General features: G+C 46.3%; 1 protein-coding gene across 10 annotated transcripts in view; it reads right to left on the bottom strand.

Annotated features, from left to right (window-relative positions):
- Window positions 1–20,164, bottom strand: part of ZFHX3 (zinc finger homeobox 3) — a 176,311-nt gene that overhangs the window by 87,235 nt on the left and 68,912 nt on the right. For 8 of the 10 annotated variants that reach the window (XM_077931649.1, XM_028739851.2, XM_028739846.2 and 5 more), the window contains one exon: window positions 14,865–15,361. The exons of the other annotated variants lie outside the window; for them this stretch is intronic. In XM_077931649.1, coding sequence (XP_077787775.1) covers window positions 14,865–15,338 — 474 coding nt within the window. In that variant the 5' untranslated portion in view covers window positions 15,339–15,361. The remainder of the gene's footprint in view (window positions 1–14,864; window positions 15,362–20,164) is intronic. 10 annotated transcript variants of the gene reach the window in all.

The raw sequence follows: 20,164 nt of genomic DNA on the forward strand, positions 1-20,164 counted from the left end.
CCTCCATGCCGCAACCCAACTATACCTCTTCATGTCATGTGGGAAATCCAGAGCCAAAGGCAGGAAATTCACATTTGGGTCATATCCACACCCGATACACCATACATTTAAAGCACTCTTAGACCACTTTAACAATCATAGCTCCCCCCAAAGAATTATGGGAACTGTACTTTATTAAGGGTACTGACCTCACAGAGCTACAATTCTCAATGCCCTTAACAAACAAATTTCATGGCTGTTAAAGTGTCATAACAGTGCTCTAAATGTAGATGCGACCCTAGTTGCCAGGAGACGTCATCCACAGGAGTCTACTTAGGAGGAAGGAAAAGCCTGAGAGGGACCAGGTGTACCTTATAACCTAGCAAATGACCAGGAAGGGGCATCTCTCAGTCTCCCTTGGGCCTCTGCTGCGATCAGTCTCCTCTGGGAAGCCCTAGTCCCAGCGCTTTACCTTGGCTTGTTTCCCTTGGGTTTAGGGTCCCTCCAGGATCAGAACATCCATCCCATGGATTTTTAGCAGTTACAGCATCAGACTGAGACTGGAGAGGCCCAAGTTCCAATCCCTACTTGTGGGGCAATTGTTTCAGTGAAACACTCAGTAGCCCAGCCAACTAGCTTTATCATTAACCATGTTCACAGAAGGGATGTGCAAATGCTAAAACATGCAAATTAGAGGCATCCAACTAAAGTGAAGGCCCAACTTCGCTATTTTCTTTACTCACGGCAGCAATCCACCTGCATAGGCAATGTTAAATTGTAAGCCAATAACTTGGAGATCAGACATGTGGCAAATTTTACATTTGCTGATCAAGAAGGTAGCATTGGTTTTCATCTCAATGCTTTTTTTTATGAGAGGCACTAGCACACCATCAGATTCATATTATAAGAACATATTGCCTTAGTGCACAATTGAGAAAGTGGTGGGACAGATCCATGACCTGCTAAGATACACAAGCTAACTACAGTGGTACCCCGCAAGACGAATGCCTCGCAAGACAGAAAACCCGCAAGACGAAAGGGTTTTCTGTTTTGGAGGCGCTTCGCAAGACGAATTTCCCTATGGGCTTGCATCGCAAGACGAAAGCCCATAGGGAAATGCTGGCGGTCGGGAGCAAAGACTTTCGCCCACAGCCGGCCTTCAGAAGAGGACCTCTTCTGAAGGCCGGCGGGGGGCAAAAGTCTTTGCTCCCCCCCGCCTGCCTTCCCCCCGCCTGCCGGGGGCGATCTTAAAATGCTGGCGGGCGGGAGCGAAGCGTTAGCTGCCGACCCCCAGCATTTTAAAATCTCCCCCTGTCCCGGGGAGGTTTTAAAATGCTGGGGGTCGGGAGCGAAGCGCTGCCGACCCCCAGCATTTTAAAATCTCCCCGTGTCCCGGGAAGGTTTTAAAATGCTGGGGGTCGGGAGCGAAGCGCTGCCGACCCCCAGCATTTTAAAATCTCCCCGTGTCCCGGGGAGGTTTTAAAATGCTGGGGGTCGGGAGCGAAGCGCTGCCGACCCCCTGCATTTTAAAATCTCCCCGTGTCCCGGGAAGGTTTTAAAATGCTGGGGGTCGGGAGCGAAGCGCTGCCGACCCCCAGCATTTTAAAATCTCCCCGTGTCCCGGGAAGGTTTTAAAATGCTGGGGGTCGGGAGCGAAGCGCTGCCGACCCCCAGCATTTTAAAATCTCCCCGTGTCCCGGGGAGATTTTAAAATGCTGGGGGTCGGCAGCGAACGCTTCGCTCCCGACCCCCAGCATTTTAAAACCTTCCCGGGACACGGGGAGATTTTAAAATGCTGGGGGTCGGCAGCGCTTCGCTCCCGACCCCCAGCATTTTAAAACGCTGTTCCGAAGGGGGGGGTGGGGACACCTGCCCCAGCCGCCCCACTTCGGAAAGCTGTTCCGAAGCGGGGAGGGGGGGCGGGGACACCTGCCCCAGCCGCCCCACTTCGGAAAGCTGTTCCGAAGCGGGGAGGGGGGGCGGGGACACCTGCCCCAGCCGCCCCACTTCGGAAAGCTGTTCCGAAGCGGGGAGGGGGGGCGGGGACACCTGCCCCAGCCGCCCCACTTCGGAAAGCTGTTCCGAAGCGGGGAGGGGGGGCGGGGACATCTGCCCCAGCCGCCCCACTTCGGAAAGCTGTTCCGAAGCGGGGAGGGGGGGCGGGGACATCTGCCCCAGCCGCCCCACTTCGGAAAGCTGTTCCGAAGCGGGGAGGGGGGGCGGGGACATCTGCCCCAGCCGCCCCACTTCGGAAAGCTGTTCCGAAGCGGGGAGGGGGGGCGGGGACATCTGCCCCAGCCGCCCCACTTCGGAAAGCTGTTCCGAAGCGGGGAGGGGGGGCGGGGACATCTGCCCCAGCCGCCCCACTTCGGAAAGCTGTTCCGAAGCGGGGAGGGGGGGGCGGGGACATCTGCCCCAGCCGCCCCACTTCGGAAAGCTGTTCCGAAGCGGGGAGGGGGGGGCGGGGACATCTGCCCCAGCCGCCCCACTTCGGAAAGCTGTTCCGAAGCGGGGAGGGGGGGGCGGGGACATCTGCCCCAGCCGCCCCACTTCGGAAAGCTGTTCCGAAGTGGGGAGGGGGGGCGGGGACATCTGCCCCAGCCGCCCCACTTCGGAAAGCTGTTCCGAAGTGGGGAGGGGGGGCGGGGACACCTGCCCCAGCCGCCCCACTTCGGAAAGCTGTTCCGAAGTGGGGAGGGGGGGCGGGGACATCTGCCCCAGCCGCCCCACTTCGGAAAGCTGTTCCGAAGCGGGGCGGGGGCGGGAACACCTTCTGAAGGCGGGCGGGGGGCGAAAGTCTTTGTCCCCCCTGCCTGCCTTCCCAGGGGCTTTTAAATCGCCTCGGACAGCGGAGAAGTCCTCCGCTGTCCCGGGGTTTTTTAAAATGCTGGGGGTGGGAAGAAAAGCCCTTGTTCCCCCCCCCCAGCCTTCAGAAGAGGTCCGGGGACAGACTGTCCCCGGACCTGGTCTGAAGGCGGTTTCCCTAGGAACGCATTAATTGATTTTCAATGCATTCCTATGGGAAACCGTGCATCGCAAGACGAAAAAACCGCAAGACGAAGAGACTTGCGGAACGAATTAATTTCGTCTTGCGAGGCACCACTGTATTACTGTGCACAAAGCATTCCACTACTAAAGTGTGAACTGACCTCAGAGAACACCTTTCTACCATCATGGTATGCTTTCACTTGTAAGCCTGCAGGCAGAGCCTTTGCTTTAAATTTTTGTAGAATGCCTAGCAATTTTAGTTGCTTCATATTATAATAATTCATGCATGCATACATGCATACATGCATACATACATACATACATACATACATACAGGGTTAACACTAGAATTTAGGATTTCCACATATCCATAACATCAAGGGCTTTCGGAAGCCATCAATAACCCCTTTTCACTTGGGGAGAGTCTTTGAAGTTTGGCCTGCAGTCCACAATGAAAAGCTAAACTGTTTGGGTAATTTTACCTAAAGAGGAGGAAATGAGGGGGGGGGGTGTAGGAAAGCAGGTATGAAACTAAACATTTTGGGAAAAAGAAAAGGGTTTTTTTCTCTCCTCTCTTTCATTCTACTATAATTTGTAGACATAATACTAGAACCTACTGGGTTCATTCAATGAATCTGAAGATTCAGGACAGACAAAAGTACTTAGTTACAATGTGTTCAGGTGCAGTCTATGGAACTTGCTCCTGCAAGAGCGAGAGATGGCCAGCAACAGGGAAGGCTTCAAAAGGGGATTAGACAAATTCATGGAGGACAAGGCTGTTGATGGCTACTAGCCATGATGGCCATGTTCTATCTTCACTACAAGAGGAAGTATTCCTCGGAATACTAGTTGCTGGGAATCAGAAGAGAGGAGAGCGCTGTTCTGCTCTCATCCAGCTTGTGGGCTTTCCAGAAGAGGCATCTGATTGGGCATTGAAAGAGCAGGATGCTGGACTAGATAGGCCCCCTTTGGCCTGATCCAGCTACAGCCAGTCTCTTCTTACATTCTTTCACACAACACATACATTAACTTTTTTAAAAATATGCTTTTTATGAGTTTTCTTACTTAACACACACAATAGATTAACAAAAATCATAACAGAAAAAAGAACCAAATCAATAAGTTCTTACAAAAGAACTTATGCCGCCATATTCTTCATTTCCAATTCCTTATCTTCCCTAGTAGACTTCTGTCTTCCTCAAAGCAGGTCTGTCTTATCTATTTGTTAAAACTGCTTCTTTAATCATTTCATCGTTTCTTCTGTTATTTGAATACTATACAGTGGTACCTCGGGTTAAGTACTTAATTCGTTCCGAAGGTCCGTTCTTAACCTGAAACTGTTCTTAACCTGAAGCACCACTTTAGCTAATGGGGCCTCCCGCTGCCGCTGCGCCGCTGCTGAACGATTTCTGTTCTCATCCTGAAGCAAAGTTCTTAACCCGAGGTACTATTTCTGGGTTAGCGGAGTCTGTAACCTGAAGCGTATGTAACCTGAAGCCTATGTAACCTGAGGTACCACTGTACTTCTAATCCATATTGTAATTTGCGAAAATTAATCAAAGCATGTCCAGGTTTTGATTTGAGGGCACTGTTTTTTTTTAAATATTCCTTATAAATTTCCCACTCCTTTTTGAACTTTTGGTTTGGTTGTCTCCTAATTGTCTCTATCATTAACTTGTGGGAATTGCTGCCACAATATACAGTGGTGGCCACTTGTTTAATGGTAAAGGGACCCCTGACCATTAGGTCCAGTTGTGACCGACTCTGGGGTTGTGGCGCTCATCTCGCCTTATTGGCTGAGGGAGCCGGCGTACAGCTTCCAGGTCATGTGGCCAGCATGACTAAGCCGCTTCTGGCGAACCAGAGCAGCGCCGTTTACCTTCCCGCCAGAGTGGTACCTATTTATCTACTTGCACTTTGACGTGCTTTCGAACTGCTAGGTTGGCAGGAGCAGGGACCGAGCAATGGGAGCTCACCCCGTTGCAGGGATTTGAACTGCCGACCTTCTGATCGGCAAATCCTAGGCTCTGTGGTTTAACCCACAGCGCCACCCACATCCCTAGGCCATTTGTTTAGTGGGCTTCAAAAGCTTATTAGGCAAAATAATGGGAGGATGCACCGATCAACTGCTGTTGGCCACCAGAGCTAAATGAACCCTCCTTGTTTAGAAGACATGGGTTGCTATTGAATGAAAGTTGCTTGAGGGCCACAGTTGGGAAGGGCTGTTGTTTTCATGCCCTGCTTATGGGAAGACAGGAGACAAGATAAGCTGGACTTTCAGCAACCAGGCTCTTCTTAGGTTCAAGGAGCCAAGTCACATTTTAAGATGGTTCCCTAGGCCCAGCTGACCTGACTTTAATGGGAATTACTTTGTAAGCCCCGATCCATGGCATTTAAAAATATGATTTTGGTACATCTCAGTGGTGTCACTCAAGAACCTGCCCTGTTTGTAGTGGTTGCCATGCAGTGAGAGAAAAGACCCCTTTCTGACCCCAGTAGACCACCACTCACTGAATCACATTTTAAGGAATCTATTATCAGTCTTAAGTCTAGAAAATTTGTTTGGTTTCCACCACTTTTCTGTGTAGAATATCGCAGAATAATACTTTTTAACTACCTGTTGATTTGTTTACACCAGGCTTCCTCAAACTAAGCCCTCCAGATGTTTTGAGACTACAGTTCCCATCATCCCTGACCACTGGTCCAGCTAGCTAGGAATCATGGGAGTTATAGGCCAAAAACATCTGGAGGGCCGAGTTTGAGGAAGCCTGGTTTACACCCAGCCTGTAACCACTGTTTCTTACAATCACAGCTTTGCATTTTACTTTAAGGTCAAGTTTCAGAAGCCCCCCTTCCTGTAGCAACTAAAAAATGCAAACATGAAAACAGGGCTCAGAAAAGCATGCTGAAGAGACAGCCTTCACTTGCTTGGCAAGAGAATCTCACACATCTGGCCCCAACTGTTTCTGCTGTACTTTGCTGAAGCCAAATAAGGAGCTGCCTCATGCAAAGCTCATTTATATGCCTGCACAGTTGCAGCACACATCTGCCTGGGAACCCACATTTTTGGAGAAGCCTCATGAAGGCAAACAGCCACAGCACCGCACAACAGGATCCCCGCCAAGCTGGGGGTGGGGACTCCATGGCTCTCCAGCTCTCCTACAACCTCCCTTCGTCACATGCTGAGCAGCAGCAAGCGCTTTCCATGCCAGGCACTACTCCGCCTGTTGAAAGAGGCAAGCATTGTGCTTGCTCCCCACTCAGCCCCCCGAGGCTAACCACAATCCTTTGAGAGGCTCATGTATTTACAAACTGAGGCATGTCAAAATCAAAGGGGATACCATATGACATAATTCGCATTAAATACAAGCAGGCTGACAATTTATAGTGTCAGCCCAGGGAAGGTGGGGAGAGCTAAGACGTGGTAATTATTTAATTCCTGCTTAAACCAACAGCAGCTTTGCCTTCAGGAGTGCTGAAATAGGCAGGCCTTGGGGGCTGTGCTGGCAGCCAGCTGATGCCAAGGCCTGGCACCAGGCCAGGACTTAGATAACAGGCAGCTTAACTATTTATAGACACTTCACACCAGAATGTTAACTAGAGGAGGGGGTGTCCCTTCCACCTGCAGGCAGCTGCTGCTCAGATAGAGCACAATACCCCCTACCAAAGCAGCAGAGGGCAGTTTTTAAGGGTGACAACTCAAAGACCTCCCAGGCTCTGGCACAAGAAACCCTTATCACAGCCAAAGACCTCACAGACAGCCACAGAACATCAACCTCAGCAGCAGTTCCTAATAATAGGATTTGGAGAGCAGGTAGGAAGCTATGCTCTGCCTCAACTCTTCCACACACATTTCTGATTTTGAGACCCCCAGACACCAAAGCCTTTTGCTTCCAGCTACAAAGGCTTTGTGCACAGGGGATCCAAACACTCCCCCCCTCCGAATGTTTTGCCTTATACATGGTTCAGGTGGGGCCTGCAACAGAACCCCTGTAGCCATGAGCCAGAAACATCCATTGGAAGGTGAGCAATGGATTTCTCAATGCCCAAGAGTAGCTGTATCTGTGCTGGTGGAGCCTCTGCGCAGATTCTGGCTGTGTATAAATGGCAACACCTCATCCTCTCTTCTACCTCATTAACTGAAACACATTAAAACAAGGGTGCACTGGGAGTAGGAAATGAGACTGTTAAACCAAGCTGATATAATCCTCATCAGCTGTGGGCAACGAGGCCGCATCAATTATGCTGAATCAAGCGCAGTAACCGTGATTTACAGGAGGCTCCAAGACCCCAAGCAGCACTCCTGTGCCTTGGACCATATTTCTCTCTCCTGGCTCCTTTCAAGTGCTTCTCTTCGGCTCTTCTGCTACTAGCACCTGCTGGGTTTGTGGCTTTTGCCTTCTTTTCCATGAGACTCAGTTCCTATAGCCACAACAGCCCTCAGGCAAAATCCACCTTCAGATAAATACGCAGTCAAAACAACAATGGCCTGCTTTCTGTCCAGAGGGGCAGCAGAGGCACCTCCCTCCCACCCACACTAGCATGGAAGCACAGCTCTTACGCAAGCAGGTGAACTCACCTCAAGCAGTAACTGCAAGGCTGTCATGGGAAACATCCCATTAGTCCCTCAGCAAATGATTTAGAAATATAGTTGCACATTTGGGACAAATCAGAACTCAACTCAAACTAGAACACAATTTAGGGACTTATGCCGTGGCAATAATGATGGCAAAGCAAGCTTACTTTCCCATCGCCATTATGCCCTGCAGTCTCACCCAGCGAAGTTATTTCATGTAACCAGGGGCCTGATGCCACATGAGCCTTAAGGGGGAGGAGGAGGAATCCTCAGTAACCTATTGTTACTAGTCTTAGTGTACATTCTGTGGCCGTACCTAGAGCAACTACTTGTTCTTACTTTTCAATTTGCACAGCCCAAGGATGTGGACAGGTGAGGCCTACCATGTGTGTGTGTGTCCCTGGGCCTTTCTGACTGGTAAAAAGAGTGAGGAGGAGAAACTGGCTAATTAAGGAGAGTGGTAAATGCCTCCTTACATAAGGGCGTGGTTTCACCAAGCCTAAAAAAAGCCATTATTGAAAAAGCCTTCCCTGAATCCCACTCAATTGAATAATTTCTGGTCAGTCTAACATTCTATTTCTGGGCCAGGTGCTTGAACACAAAATGGTCTCTCAGCTCCAAAATGGTCTCTCAGCTGCATGAAACACATTATCAAGGCCACTTTAAATCCATATTCAAACCTGGTTAAGGGATTGAAACAATTTTGATCACCTTAGCTGATGTCCTATGCCAGGAACTAGAAAAGGGAAATACATCCCTATTGGTTGTGCTGGACCTTTCATTGACTTGATACCATTATTGCCCAGGGTATCCTCCTGAGATGTCGCTCAGTGGTTCAAGTTTTACCTGGACAGCTGGTTCCAAAAGGTGGTGCTGGGAGGCTCCTGTCTGGCCCCTTGGCTAGTGCCCTATGGTGCCCCCAGAGGGTTCTGTTCTGTTTTCCATGGTGTTTAAGCTTCTAATCTACACGAACCCACAAGGAAAGACTATCCCGGGATTTTTTAGAGCGAGTAGTATTCTCTCCTGAAGAATCAGGCTAGCGGTTTGGGTTACTCCAGGATTCTAGTCTGTGTTTGGATACACAGGTGGCAACTGTTGGCATTAATGCATTTGCACAACTTCAGCTGGAGCACCAACTGCATCTTTTCTTTGTGATATCAAACTTGGCCATGGTGACACAGAGGATTGGAGTTGGATGAGACCTTAGATAAAATTTAGTTCAACCCCTGCTCAGTGCAGGGTTTACAATGTAGGACTCTGCAACTACAGCATCCCTGTCATATGGACAACCTCGGGTGGGGGGGGCGGGCCACCCAACACTTTCCAAGGCTGTCTGTTCCACTACCTTAGTATCTCCTGATGTTCAGTGAAATCCACTTCTTTGCAATTTCCATCCATTAGTTCCAATGCCCAAGTCTGCTCTATTTTCTGCATAACAGACCTTCAGGTATCTGAAGAAGAGCTATCATGTCTCCCCTTCCTTTTTCCTTCTCCACCAGGCTAAACATGCCCTGAAGATCTTGCTTCCTGGGCAGGTGGTCTTTCAGGATTTAAGATATGCAAGAGAAATTCACTTCTGGCAGGGATAGCCTTGAGAAGAAATGGAAGCACTATCCTGTTCAGCTGTGCCACTGACACAGCCACCACACTACCCATCTCTGTTGGTATTGGTGCCAATTTATGGCACAATCTTGCTAAGATCTCAAGAGATCTCCCACACCATGTGAGATCTTTCAAGATCTCAAAAATTGGCGTTAAACTGGCACTGCTTCTCTACCGCCACCCAAGGCAGCTGTTTCACCCTGCTTCATGGATGGGTTAGCTCTGTCCTCAGTAAAGTATAGAGGATAATTTTGTAGAAACCTGTGAGTGGCTGCACCCAGACTATGGAATACCCTCTCTCAATGAAGGGCAAACTTCTCTTTTTCAGACGGCTCATCAGTGATTTTAATAGGATGTTTAATTTCTCCTGCTCCTTTACTTTTAAAGTTGTATTATTATTTGGTATGTTTTATTTATGGTGCATTTTAAATGCTTTTAGTTTGTATTTTCCTGTATTTTCTATTTATTATTAGACAATATTCTGATGGAAAGGTGGGATATAAATGTTCATAATAAACACCACCACAGTAAACTGACTGATTAACTGAAGGCTTTGCTAAGAAGATGCTCAGTGCCTGTCAGTCTCCAAAGAATTTAAGAGCAAGCAGGGCAATGCAAGGAACATTGAGCTCAACTACCCTAGGTGGGTTCAAACCCGTGACACGTGTCTGTCTGTTCACTGATGCCTTTACTATCACTTGCAAACAAGAATGTCATAGAGCACATGCAAACGCATGTGGTATGATTCAAGCCTAGAGGACATTATCTGTTAGATGGAAAAGATTCAGGCTGAGGGAAGAGAGAGTCTCCACAGATTACAGTAAGGTCTGCAGCTCCTTTTGCCCCCAGCTTTAAAGGCTGAAACCTCAAAGAGGCTCCAGGCACTCCAGCGCCTAAAATGATAAACACAGAATGTACGCCAAGGCATTCTGAAGAGTGTGCAGGAAGCTTACTTAACTAGCATGATCTGCACCAAGAGAGAGCAACATCTGTTGGATTAATTAGCTGTGTAATTAGCATCCTCTCAGTTGAGAGGATTCACTTTCTGCTTCCTGAAACATTTCCAGTGCTTTTATCATCTTCATTCTGCACACAAAGCTGAAGTTTATTTGGAGCACCATCTCACCCGCTGCCAAATGGTCTCAACAAGACCATCCAGGACGAAACACCACCACCACTGCTGAAAGCAAACAGCCATAGCAAAGAAGTGGAGGAGGAGGAGGAAGAACAGGAGCAAGGTACACAAAGAACTATTCAGCTGCTTGGGGACAAGTAAGGCTTCCAGACCTCAGTAGGCGCACTCACCCATCAACTAAGTCCAATGTGCCAAAGCAAATATAAAATGCTTCACCAAGGAGCCAATGCTTGACTCTTGGGAAGAGTCAGGAATATCTATCTTAGCTATGACAGTAAAAGTCCAGACAGCTATGGCCTCCCTGAAGAGGATAATCTGGGGGAAAGAAACAAAGGGCTGAAAACCGTGCTAATAGAAAGACAGCTGAAGTGAAAAAACTTGCATAGAGTGCACCAATGCATGATACATCCAGATGTCCATACAGGAGAGTTCCACAGAGACAACTTAATGGCAAACATGAAGGTGCAAGGGGAGACTGCTTCCTTTTACCCACAATGTACCATCTTGTCATGAGCATGGAGTAGCAAGAAACACACATCACTAAGAAAAGTCAACACACTCCTGCAGGCTGTCCCAGAGCCAGCATCTCTCCAGCTTCATTCAACAAAAAGTGCAAGGAGTTTCTTTTTCAATCCCAGATCTGGGGGCAAACTTATTTACCTGTAGATGCCTGCCTTGTATCAAATCAAAGTAAGTTTATTGTGCCATGACAATTCCATACAATCACAGTCAACTTAAAATATAACTCAGACATCGGCAAATAAAAACAGTAAACATATGTGAGATATCTGATAACAGGGATACCCCTGCATCTACACTGATTTTCAATTTAGTACTCTGAATCTCCCTTATAGTTTATGGCTATTTTATCCAGTTCCTTCTTCCTGATCTTTTTTGCTGCCACAACAAAAAAGGCCACCTTATGTGTCACCAATGTATTGTTGTCATTCAACGAACACTGAACCCTCTCACTTGGGAAGGGCCCACTATCCTGTACAAAGAGAAGTGCCTCCTTGGATCTGTGTATAGGGGACAAGTTAACATATAATGGGGTTACCAAAAAAATACAGAGTCTGTCTGCATAAGGAATCTTATTATAATAGCCATCCAGAACTGCTGAAGGAAGCCTGTCTTGTATAGTATTACATAGGAACCGCTTAAAGGTAAGGGACACAGAATATCTGAGTTACTACACTCTTGTCCAACCTGTGTCAACTTTCAGTTATTTTCCAAGAGTTTTGCCACCTCAGGAAGATACAGGACTACTCTCAGGCTTGTAATGACAAGTGCCAACACAAGCTCCAATGGGCCCCCTGACATGCACAAAAGGTGACTTTACTGGTAAACTGCTTTGGAGGATCAGCCATTGAGCAGAAAGTCCCATTAAGGGACAAATTAAAGCATAATTAGGAATATTTAAATGCCAAAAAACAGCTATTAAGCAAGCAATCTATTCTGACAGCATGACCCTAATGTGCAACGTGAGCAGCAGCTACTTCAAGTGTGGGGAACCTTTGTCCCTCCAGATGTTACTGGACTACAATACCCATCATCCCTGGCCACTGGCTACGTTTGCTAAGGCTGATGGGAGTTACAATTCATCAACATCTGGAGGCACAACGTTTCCTCAGCCTTGCTCTACTGCATGCCTAGCCAATGTGGTAAAATTGGTCGTCATTTGAATCCATGACATTAACAAGCTATGGAGCAAATAAATAAATAAATAAATAAAAGAAAATGTCCACTTCTTTGGAAGACTTAAATGTAGTGTTGAATTATTCAGTGATTTCAAATACTAGTTTGAAAAATCCTTCATTTCCCTGTCGTGCAAGAATGGTTTGCTTTTGCATTTCTTTACCTTTTGCATCCAGGCTTCCCTACACATCCACCTTAACTTTGTGCCCACTTTGCCACTGAAGCTATACATAGGTGGTGCTTGCCAACGTCTTATCAGCGCCACAAGGGCTATCTCATTAGCACTAAAACCCACTAGGCAACCTGCTCAAGGAGCAAGGTTTCAAGTGTCCCTCTGCTGATACTTGTCAGTCACACACACACACATTTCTGGCACCTAGCACCATTTATGCAATACATGGAGCCAAGGAATAACAACTTAAAAGGAAAATGGCAAAAAGGCAGGGTAAGGAGGATTGCAAGTATGATAAGCCTTGAGCTCTCTCACCCAGGCAGCATCTGGAGAGGATTTTCTCCAGCAGAGAGGCAAGAACTCGATTACATCCAGTTAACTGCACTCTAAACTGATTATGCATGTGCCAGGCTAATGGATTACATTAGCAAGAGGAAAACATCCCACCAATCTCCATTTTACAATAGACAACTCAAGGTCCTGAAAAAAGAAAAGCTGGCCCTAGGATTGTTCCCCAGGCTCTGAGCCACAGGGGCAGAAACACAAATGAAGAGCCAGACTTTGTTGTCAGCATGATCCCCAACATTCCTGATTCCAATATCCAAACTCAACTCCTTCTAGACAAGGGGTAGGCAACCTAAGGCCCGGGGGCTGGATGCAGCCCAATCGCCTTCTCAATCCAGCCTGCGGAAGGTCCGGGAATCAGCGTGTTTTTACATGAGTAGAATGTGTCCTTTTATTTAAAATGCATCTCCGGGTTATTTGTGGGGCCTGCCTGGTGTTTTTACATGAGCAGAATGTGTGCTTTTATTTAAAATACATCTCTGGGTTATTTGTGGGGCATAGGAATTCGTTCATATTTTTTTCCAAAATATAGTCTGGCCCACCATATGGTCTGAGGGACGGTGGACCAGCCCACAGCTGAAAAAGATTGCTGACCCCTCTTCTAGACTAAGTCACATCATCCTAATAATGTCAGTGCTTCTACCAATACTACAAACCAATCCATCTAACCAGGTTGGGACACTACCCAACACTAGAGCCAAACTGGGAAGGACTAAGCCTGATATTTCTAAAAGGACATGGAAGTCAGGCTCAGTCTCCTTCCTTGTGGGTAAAATTGGAGACATGGAGTTTTATCTAAGTGGAGGACTCAAATGCCTGAAGCCTCCACATATATAAAATTTGAATACCTTATAAGAGTTTGGGAGGAAGTTGCAGATTTAATACCAGTTTTGTACATGGGTAGCATCCTCATCAGGTAGGTTACATCAGCAGAAGCTCGCTGCATAGGCAAGAAGATCTATCATATTGCCCCAACTACCTTTCCCATTCCCCACCCATCCTGGAGGGAGACCATGTAGTTCTAATTGCTGACATAGCTCCACAGTCTGGCTGTTACTCCAAGCAGCTCAACTAGCCCCTTCACACACAATAACATACACCAGTAAAGTCTCCTGCAGTGGTCATCCCCTGGTGAACATTTACATACTCACTTAGCCTAGGTTTATTTTCAGAACCAAGAAAAGCCTACTTGGGGTCATAAGCACCTGCAGCTCTGTTATGCCAGGCCAAATACTCAGTAACAGGTTACTCTGGTCTCCTGAAACTTGCCAATAGCCAACTTTGGGCCAGACAGTCAAGAAGCAGCCAAGAGAGAATAAGAGTGAACCCAGCACCAAGAGGGCAACACCCTTTAGCAAACAGGAGGAGGGCTGGAGAGAGGCAGAACAAGTAGAACAGAAAATTGAAGAAAACAGATGAAAGCAAGTAAGACAGCATGTATAAGTGAGTGGAAGGTACATGAAGTGAAGCTGCTTAGAAGCTGCTTAGATTTATAGCAATTTGTACCTGATTGTTCATACTAAAGCCATTATGGGATGATTAGAGAAAAAGGTGAAGCTTTAAGTCCAGTGAAAATCAATAGAAATGTCTGGAGCAATTCTGCCGTGCAAGTGAAAGGACTATTTACTGTATATGCAGAGCTTCTCGGTTTCTAGCCTACATGGATTGCGTGGGGGCAGGGCGGGGGGAACAGAAATTTGCAGCCAGAAGCAGCTGACAGAGAGGTAAGACAGAGGCAATGAGGATATACTAGAGGAGGAGAAAAACCTGCTTGGCAGCAGAGCCCTATTACAACCATCCCTCCTCTCTGGCCTGCCACTTTGCTGCAGGTACACCAATGTACAGGATGTATAAATGACAGGTGTGATCCATGAACACCTGTGTGCCTTGGAGCTATATATTGAGAAAGGCTAAGGAGATGTGCACATTTCTGGAATAAAAAACGAATGCAACAGCACAACTAATAGGCATGGGAGCAACAAACAACAGCACCACAAGAACAGAAACAGCCAGGTCACCCCACCCCTCAGTACAAACCGCACATAAATGTGCATTCCCTACCGAAAGAATGATCTTCCTTATAGGAGGAAGTGACATTCTTGTATCTGCAAATACTGCCTCTCCTCAACAAAAGGCTCTCCTAGAATTGGGCTGCAGGTGGTGAGCCAATAGAAAGAGTAGCAGCTCTGTGGGTTACATGTCCGCTGGCATCCTTGCACTGGCACCCAGTCTCAGAATTCCTTCTGGAAAAGCTACTCTTAGCCAATCTAGGAATAAATGTAACTGAACTGGTGTTCAAGGCAAGCTGCCAAAGTTTTTCTGCACTGTCCCACCCAACAGCAAAAGCATGTGAAAAGCTGGGTCTTCCTTACCTTGTAGAGTTTCAGGCTGGCCTCATGCCTGGAGTTCGCTGTGTGGAGACGCAGCTTCTCCAAGCTGTTGGTATAATAGTCACAGGCATTGCATTTCAAATGCACGGGGTTCCCAATAGCCACACACTTGAGCCTCCACTCATTGGCCTTGCCCCCCTCCTTGATATGTGCCACCAGCTGGTACTTCTGCACGTGTTTGTCAGTCTTGCAATGGAGCTGGAAATTGGCCTTGAGCTGCGTATTGTAGCGACACAACTTGCACTGATAAGAGTCCCCCATCACAGCCTTCCATTCCTCTTCAGGCAGGCTGCGCTCCACGTTCATGTGCAGCCCCAGCAGGTCCAAATTGTCTGTGGTGAACTTGTTGCACACGGCACACTGGAAAAGCTTCAGCGAAGGGTCATTGGTCTGCGTGAACGTCTCCCCCAGGTTCATTAGCTCCTCAGACACCAGCTGCCCACCCCCAAGCCGCATGTCCAGGGGGATCTCTCCACCCACTGCACAGAGAAAGAAGAAAGTCAGTCAGAAAAGCTCTGCAGAAACAAGCAGGGTGGAGGGCAGCAACTCATTCCCACTCCATGACAGCAGTGCATCTAGAAGGGTCCTGGCCATAGAAGCTCCTACAGACCTTGAGGCATGAAGACCTGGGCTAGAAACAGGGTGAAACTGGAAACAGAACCCCACTTTCCCCCTTTTATTTCCCAAGGTCTGAAATGGACATACTGGAAATTGGGGAAAAGCTAAGAACAATTTTATCCTTTATAATAATAAATGCAGTATTTTTTTTAAAAACAACAACAACCCTGCATTGATTATTAAAATAATATCAATTTTATTTTTAAAAAGTAACTGTCAGTTCACATTGTTGCAAATCTCTTAGATCAAAGAGAGTGATGCAAGGGATATGCACTGTTGCTGTGTTTGATGAGATTATTCAACAGGCAACATTTTTCTCATGATGTTGGAAAAGTACTTTCAAACACTGCTGAACATCCCCAGGTATGTCCTCTAAACTGAGAGCATTCCAAGCATATTGCCCTGACAACACAGTGGCATGGCCTATGCTCAACACAGCCCTCAATGTATCTTTCCACTTGCCTCAGATTCCTCCAGCTGGTACGTCAGGGTTATGGAACATTTTTGAGCCTAAGGGGCAACCTTCCAAAGGCTGCTTACCATAGAAGAAGAGGCAGAAGTGGGCACCTTTGCACAGTAGGCTAGTTTCTACAGACCTTCCTCTCTGCCTTTCATTCAGACAAGCAAGAGGCATTGTTAAGAGTTCAAGGACACATTCAAGCCAAGCAAAATCACCCAGGCTGCAAGGCAGGGCCAATGAGGGGGTGTGGCCCTGGAAAAGTTTTGAGGGCCTGATATAAGCCTGGGGAGGGGGGGACACATTTGGCCCTGCGTCTGAGGTTTCCTACCCCTGCACTACATCAAATCAAATTAAACTGATAAATGTTTGAACCAGCACCAGCACCCCAAATCAAGGATGAAAACTAAATTTATGACAGACTTAAGCTCATTTCAATGCCTGAATTTTCTGAAGCCCATTGAGCTAAAAGCGGTATTTGAGACATTTAGTCTGATTAAGATGAAAAATAAGTCATACTGGTATATTCAAGGATATATTTGCTGAGATGAAATCTTATATAAATTAAATAAATTAAATTTAAATTTTGTCTACAGCTAAGGTGACACCTGCAATCCAATCCAATTCCACTCAGTTTAATGGGGCTTACTTCCTTGTAAGTGTGTAGAGGATTATAGCCTGACTACATATGATGACATACTATTGAAGAGTTCAGTGACACAATTAAGATTAACTGAAAATATTCAGATTTAGTATTACTCTTTAATTATATTACAGGGATGGTTATTTTCTATTTGAGTGCTCTCTCATATTTTCTGCACAACCACACTGAGGGCTACATACTGCTTCTAAGCTCAGTTAAAAAGCCCCCCCCCCCCCTTTGTTTACTAGGATGTTAATGGTTTCTATTTTCAGCTTTTATTTATTTCTATTTTCCCACCTGGCAAAAAAATAGATGCAGTTAATACAATATGGTGGAACAAGTTACAATTCCATTTGTGACCTTTGGTTTATCATTGTTTTAGTAAGAGTGAAGGAATGTGTACTTTTACATTTAATATATATCAAACTACCATGCAACTTCATGTTCTTAATGTAGTAAAGGACATTTGGTTCTGACAAAAAGGAATGTTGAATACATTTACTTTTTCTATCACCTGCCCAAATCCCCTCCCCCAAACAAGCTGTTTTCTTCCATTGCTTCAAAATGCCTGATAATTTTACATCTCTAAGCAGAATCCCCCTGCCACAACCCTAGCTATGCCCTTGGGTGCCACAAGTTCAGGAAGGAAGTCATACTAATTGCCATGAGGAATGCACTGGTGCAATTCAGACATCACATCAAACCATAGCTTAACTATGGTTTAGTGTATCATGTCTGGATTGGCAAACCATAGCTATAGTCATTGACCTGCCTCCAGAGTTTACTGCATCATGAAGATGAAGGTGGACCTCTGAGGCAGAAACAGAGGCAGACAGGCAGCTCTAAAAATCTGTCAGCTGTACAATTGGCCAACTGTAAGATTAAGGCAAACCATGATTTGGCATGATGTTTGAATGAACTGGTGTTACCCACTAGCCCATTTGTTAAAGCATGATGAACACCCGAATTCTGCATTTTCAGGAAAGGGGACTAGGTAGGAACACAGTACTGCAGTTGTACACTCTAGCCAAACTAACAGCATCCCAAACATGGAGTCCAGCAGTGAGAACTATAGCCTACTCTGGGCTATTCCATTTCCTGTTCAGTCATGGGTAAGTTTCCATCTCAGCTTACTTGCCACCTTTAAAATGGAAACAAGCAATGTACCCTCACAGGGGTATGAGAGACCAGTACAGCACATTAAAAATGCAGCACAGAAGCAGAGGAATTTGAGGTTGTGTTCATAAGGCTGTATCCAATACTCTCTGTCCGCAAGTGCAACTGATGCTAGCAGATGGGTGAATTTTAATGTTGCACAACAGAGGAATCCAATGGAACTGCTGTCCTAGCAGTAACATACTGTGCAATAGATTTCACAATCTACTGTGCAACAAATCTATCAGCAACCTGCTTCTGCATTCTCTCACTCAAAACATTCCACTGATGCAAAACATTTCACCAGTGGAACAATAATACATTTAAATGAGTTTAACAGCACTACATTGAATGAAACCCATAGACTGCCTTACTTTTAAATGCTTTCTCTCACCCTCACACACAGAGTTTTTCACTTTAGTACAGACTTCTACAAAATCATATGCACCAATGCTTTACACACAGTCACCTCGATTCATCCTGCACAAGAAAAATATTGTTTGGACAGCTAGGTGCAGGAACATCACAGTCAAAACAATCTTTCCACTCTCAAGCCACCCTCATCTACTTTCCATCATCTCCCTTCTGCCACAGTGCTTTAAAACACCTGTTCTTCTTCAGACAATGGCTTCTTAGTTTTTGTAGCATTTCCTCCTACAGCAACTATTACCTATAATTCTCGTTGTCTAAACAGCAGTAATGCTGAGTTTGGACTCATATCATAGAACAATGGAGTTTTCAATGCTTTAAAACAAGCATGCCCAATAAAAAAATTGGGAATTTTCACAGAATCTGTTTGAGACAAGAGACTTTGAAAGAACAGCTAAATTATAAACACAGTTGTCTGAAAAGCTTGCAGTTTCCAAAAGGAGGGATTTCTCTGAACTTCAAACATAGAAAGACACAAAGGGCTGGTCTCTCAGGTCTGTATCTGATCAGGGGAAGAAATCTTAAAAGCATGATTTTTCCCTCCCTCACCCTGCCCTGTTTCAGAGCAGATTATACTACTATCCACTGTTTTCTGTATGGCAAGAAAAGTCACTCATTTCCCTGCAAAACTCCCAGTATGAAAGTATCTACTGATATGTGAAAGACCAGCTACATAAAATGAGAAAGTGACATCTCCATCTCCTTTTTCTCCAATAAAACATTGGTCACGAGTCTGCTGGAGCCAAACCTGGCTCTTCTGCACACCTTCCACTCAGTCCAAGGTTGCAGCCACAGGATGGTCTTTCTTACAGCTTTAGATGCATCCATAGGGAGGGGGAGAAATTGCTTTGCTAACAATGAGGGGATGTCATGCTGCCCCCACCCCCAGCCTGAATCTCTCAATCTCAGCAGGAGATTGGCTTGACACACTCCAGGAAGAAGTTGCGGAGCCACTACACTCAGAATTGTACCATTTCACAGATTACCAAAAATAGTGACTTCCATACGCATGCACCACTGCAGTTGTTTAAAAGCAGCAAACTCTGCTAACAACAAACACCCATTTTCTACATCCAAATTTCAACTAAGCCATCCCAACCAAAAGACATCCAAAGAGCTAGCAGATTGGCTTGAAGTGAAATAACTCCTACAAGATGTTTAAGTAGGGGAACCCTTTCAATCAACCCTACTGAAAAGTGCTTCACCCAAGTACATATAAAGTTGATAAAGGTGTTATATGCACCAGATTAATGATAGAAATAAACATAGGCTTTTCTTGTGATATGTTAGTGCTAAAAAACCCTACCATTATTACCATGTGGGAAAACACTTTAATATTAAATATTCAAAAGGTGGTGTCACAATAAGCCCTGCTCTGTTTGAAACACCACACACAGTTCTTCCAAAATGTTAAAGGTAAAGGTACCCCTGCCCATACGGGCCAGTCTTGACAGACTCTAGGGTTGTGCGCCCATCTCACTCTATAGGCCGGGAGCCAGCGCTGTCCGCAGACACTTCCGGGTCACGTGGCCAGCGTGACAAGCTGCATCTGGCGAGCCAGCGCAGCACATGGAACGCCGTTTACCTTCCCGCTGGTAAGCGGTCCCTATTTATCTACTTGCACCCGGGGGTGCTTTCGAACTGCTAGGTTGGCAGGCGCTGGGACTGAGTAACGGGAGCGCACCCCGCCGTGGGGATTCGAACCGCCGACCTTTCGATCGGCAAGTCCTAGGCGCTGAGGCTTTAACCCACAGCGCCACCCGCACTCCAAAAGGTTACTGCGCATATATATATATATATATATATATATATATATATATATATATATGCAGGTTTTGGTGTCCTCGGGTGTCTTCCCGTGTAAAAGTTGGGGTGTCTAGGCGACGTTTCGACGAGGTCTCACTCGTCATCTTCAGGCTGGTGCTTTCGGCTTCTTGTTACTGGAACAGAGCAGGATCTCAGTGTTTGAGTTCCTATAAA

Source organism: Podarcis muralis, chromosome 7, assembly GCF_964188315.1.
Source record: "Podarcis muralis chromosome 7, rPodMur119.hap1.1, whole genome shotgun sequence".
Lineage (NCBI taxonomy): Eukaryota > Metazoa > Chordata > Lepidosauria > Squamata > Lacertidae > Podarcis > Podarcis muralis.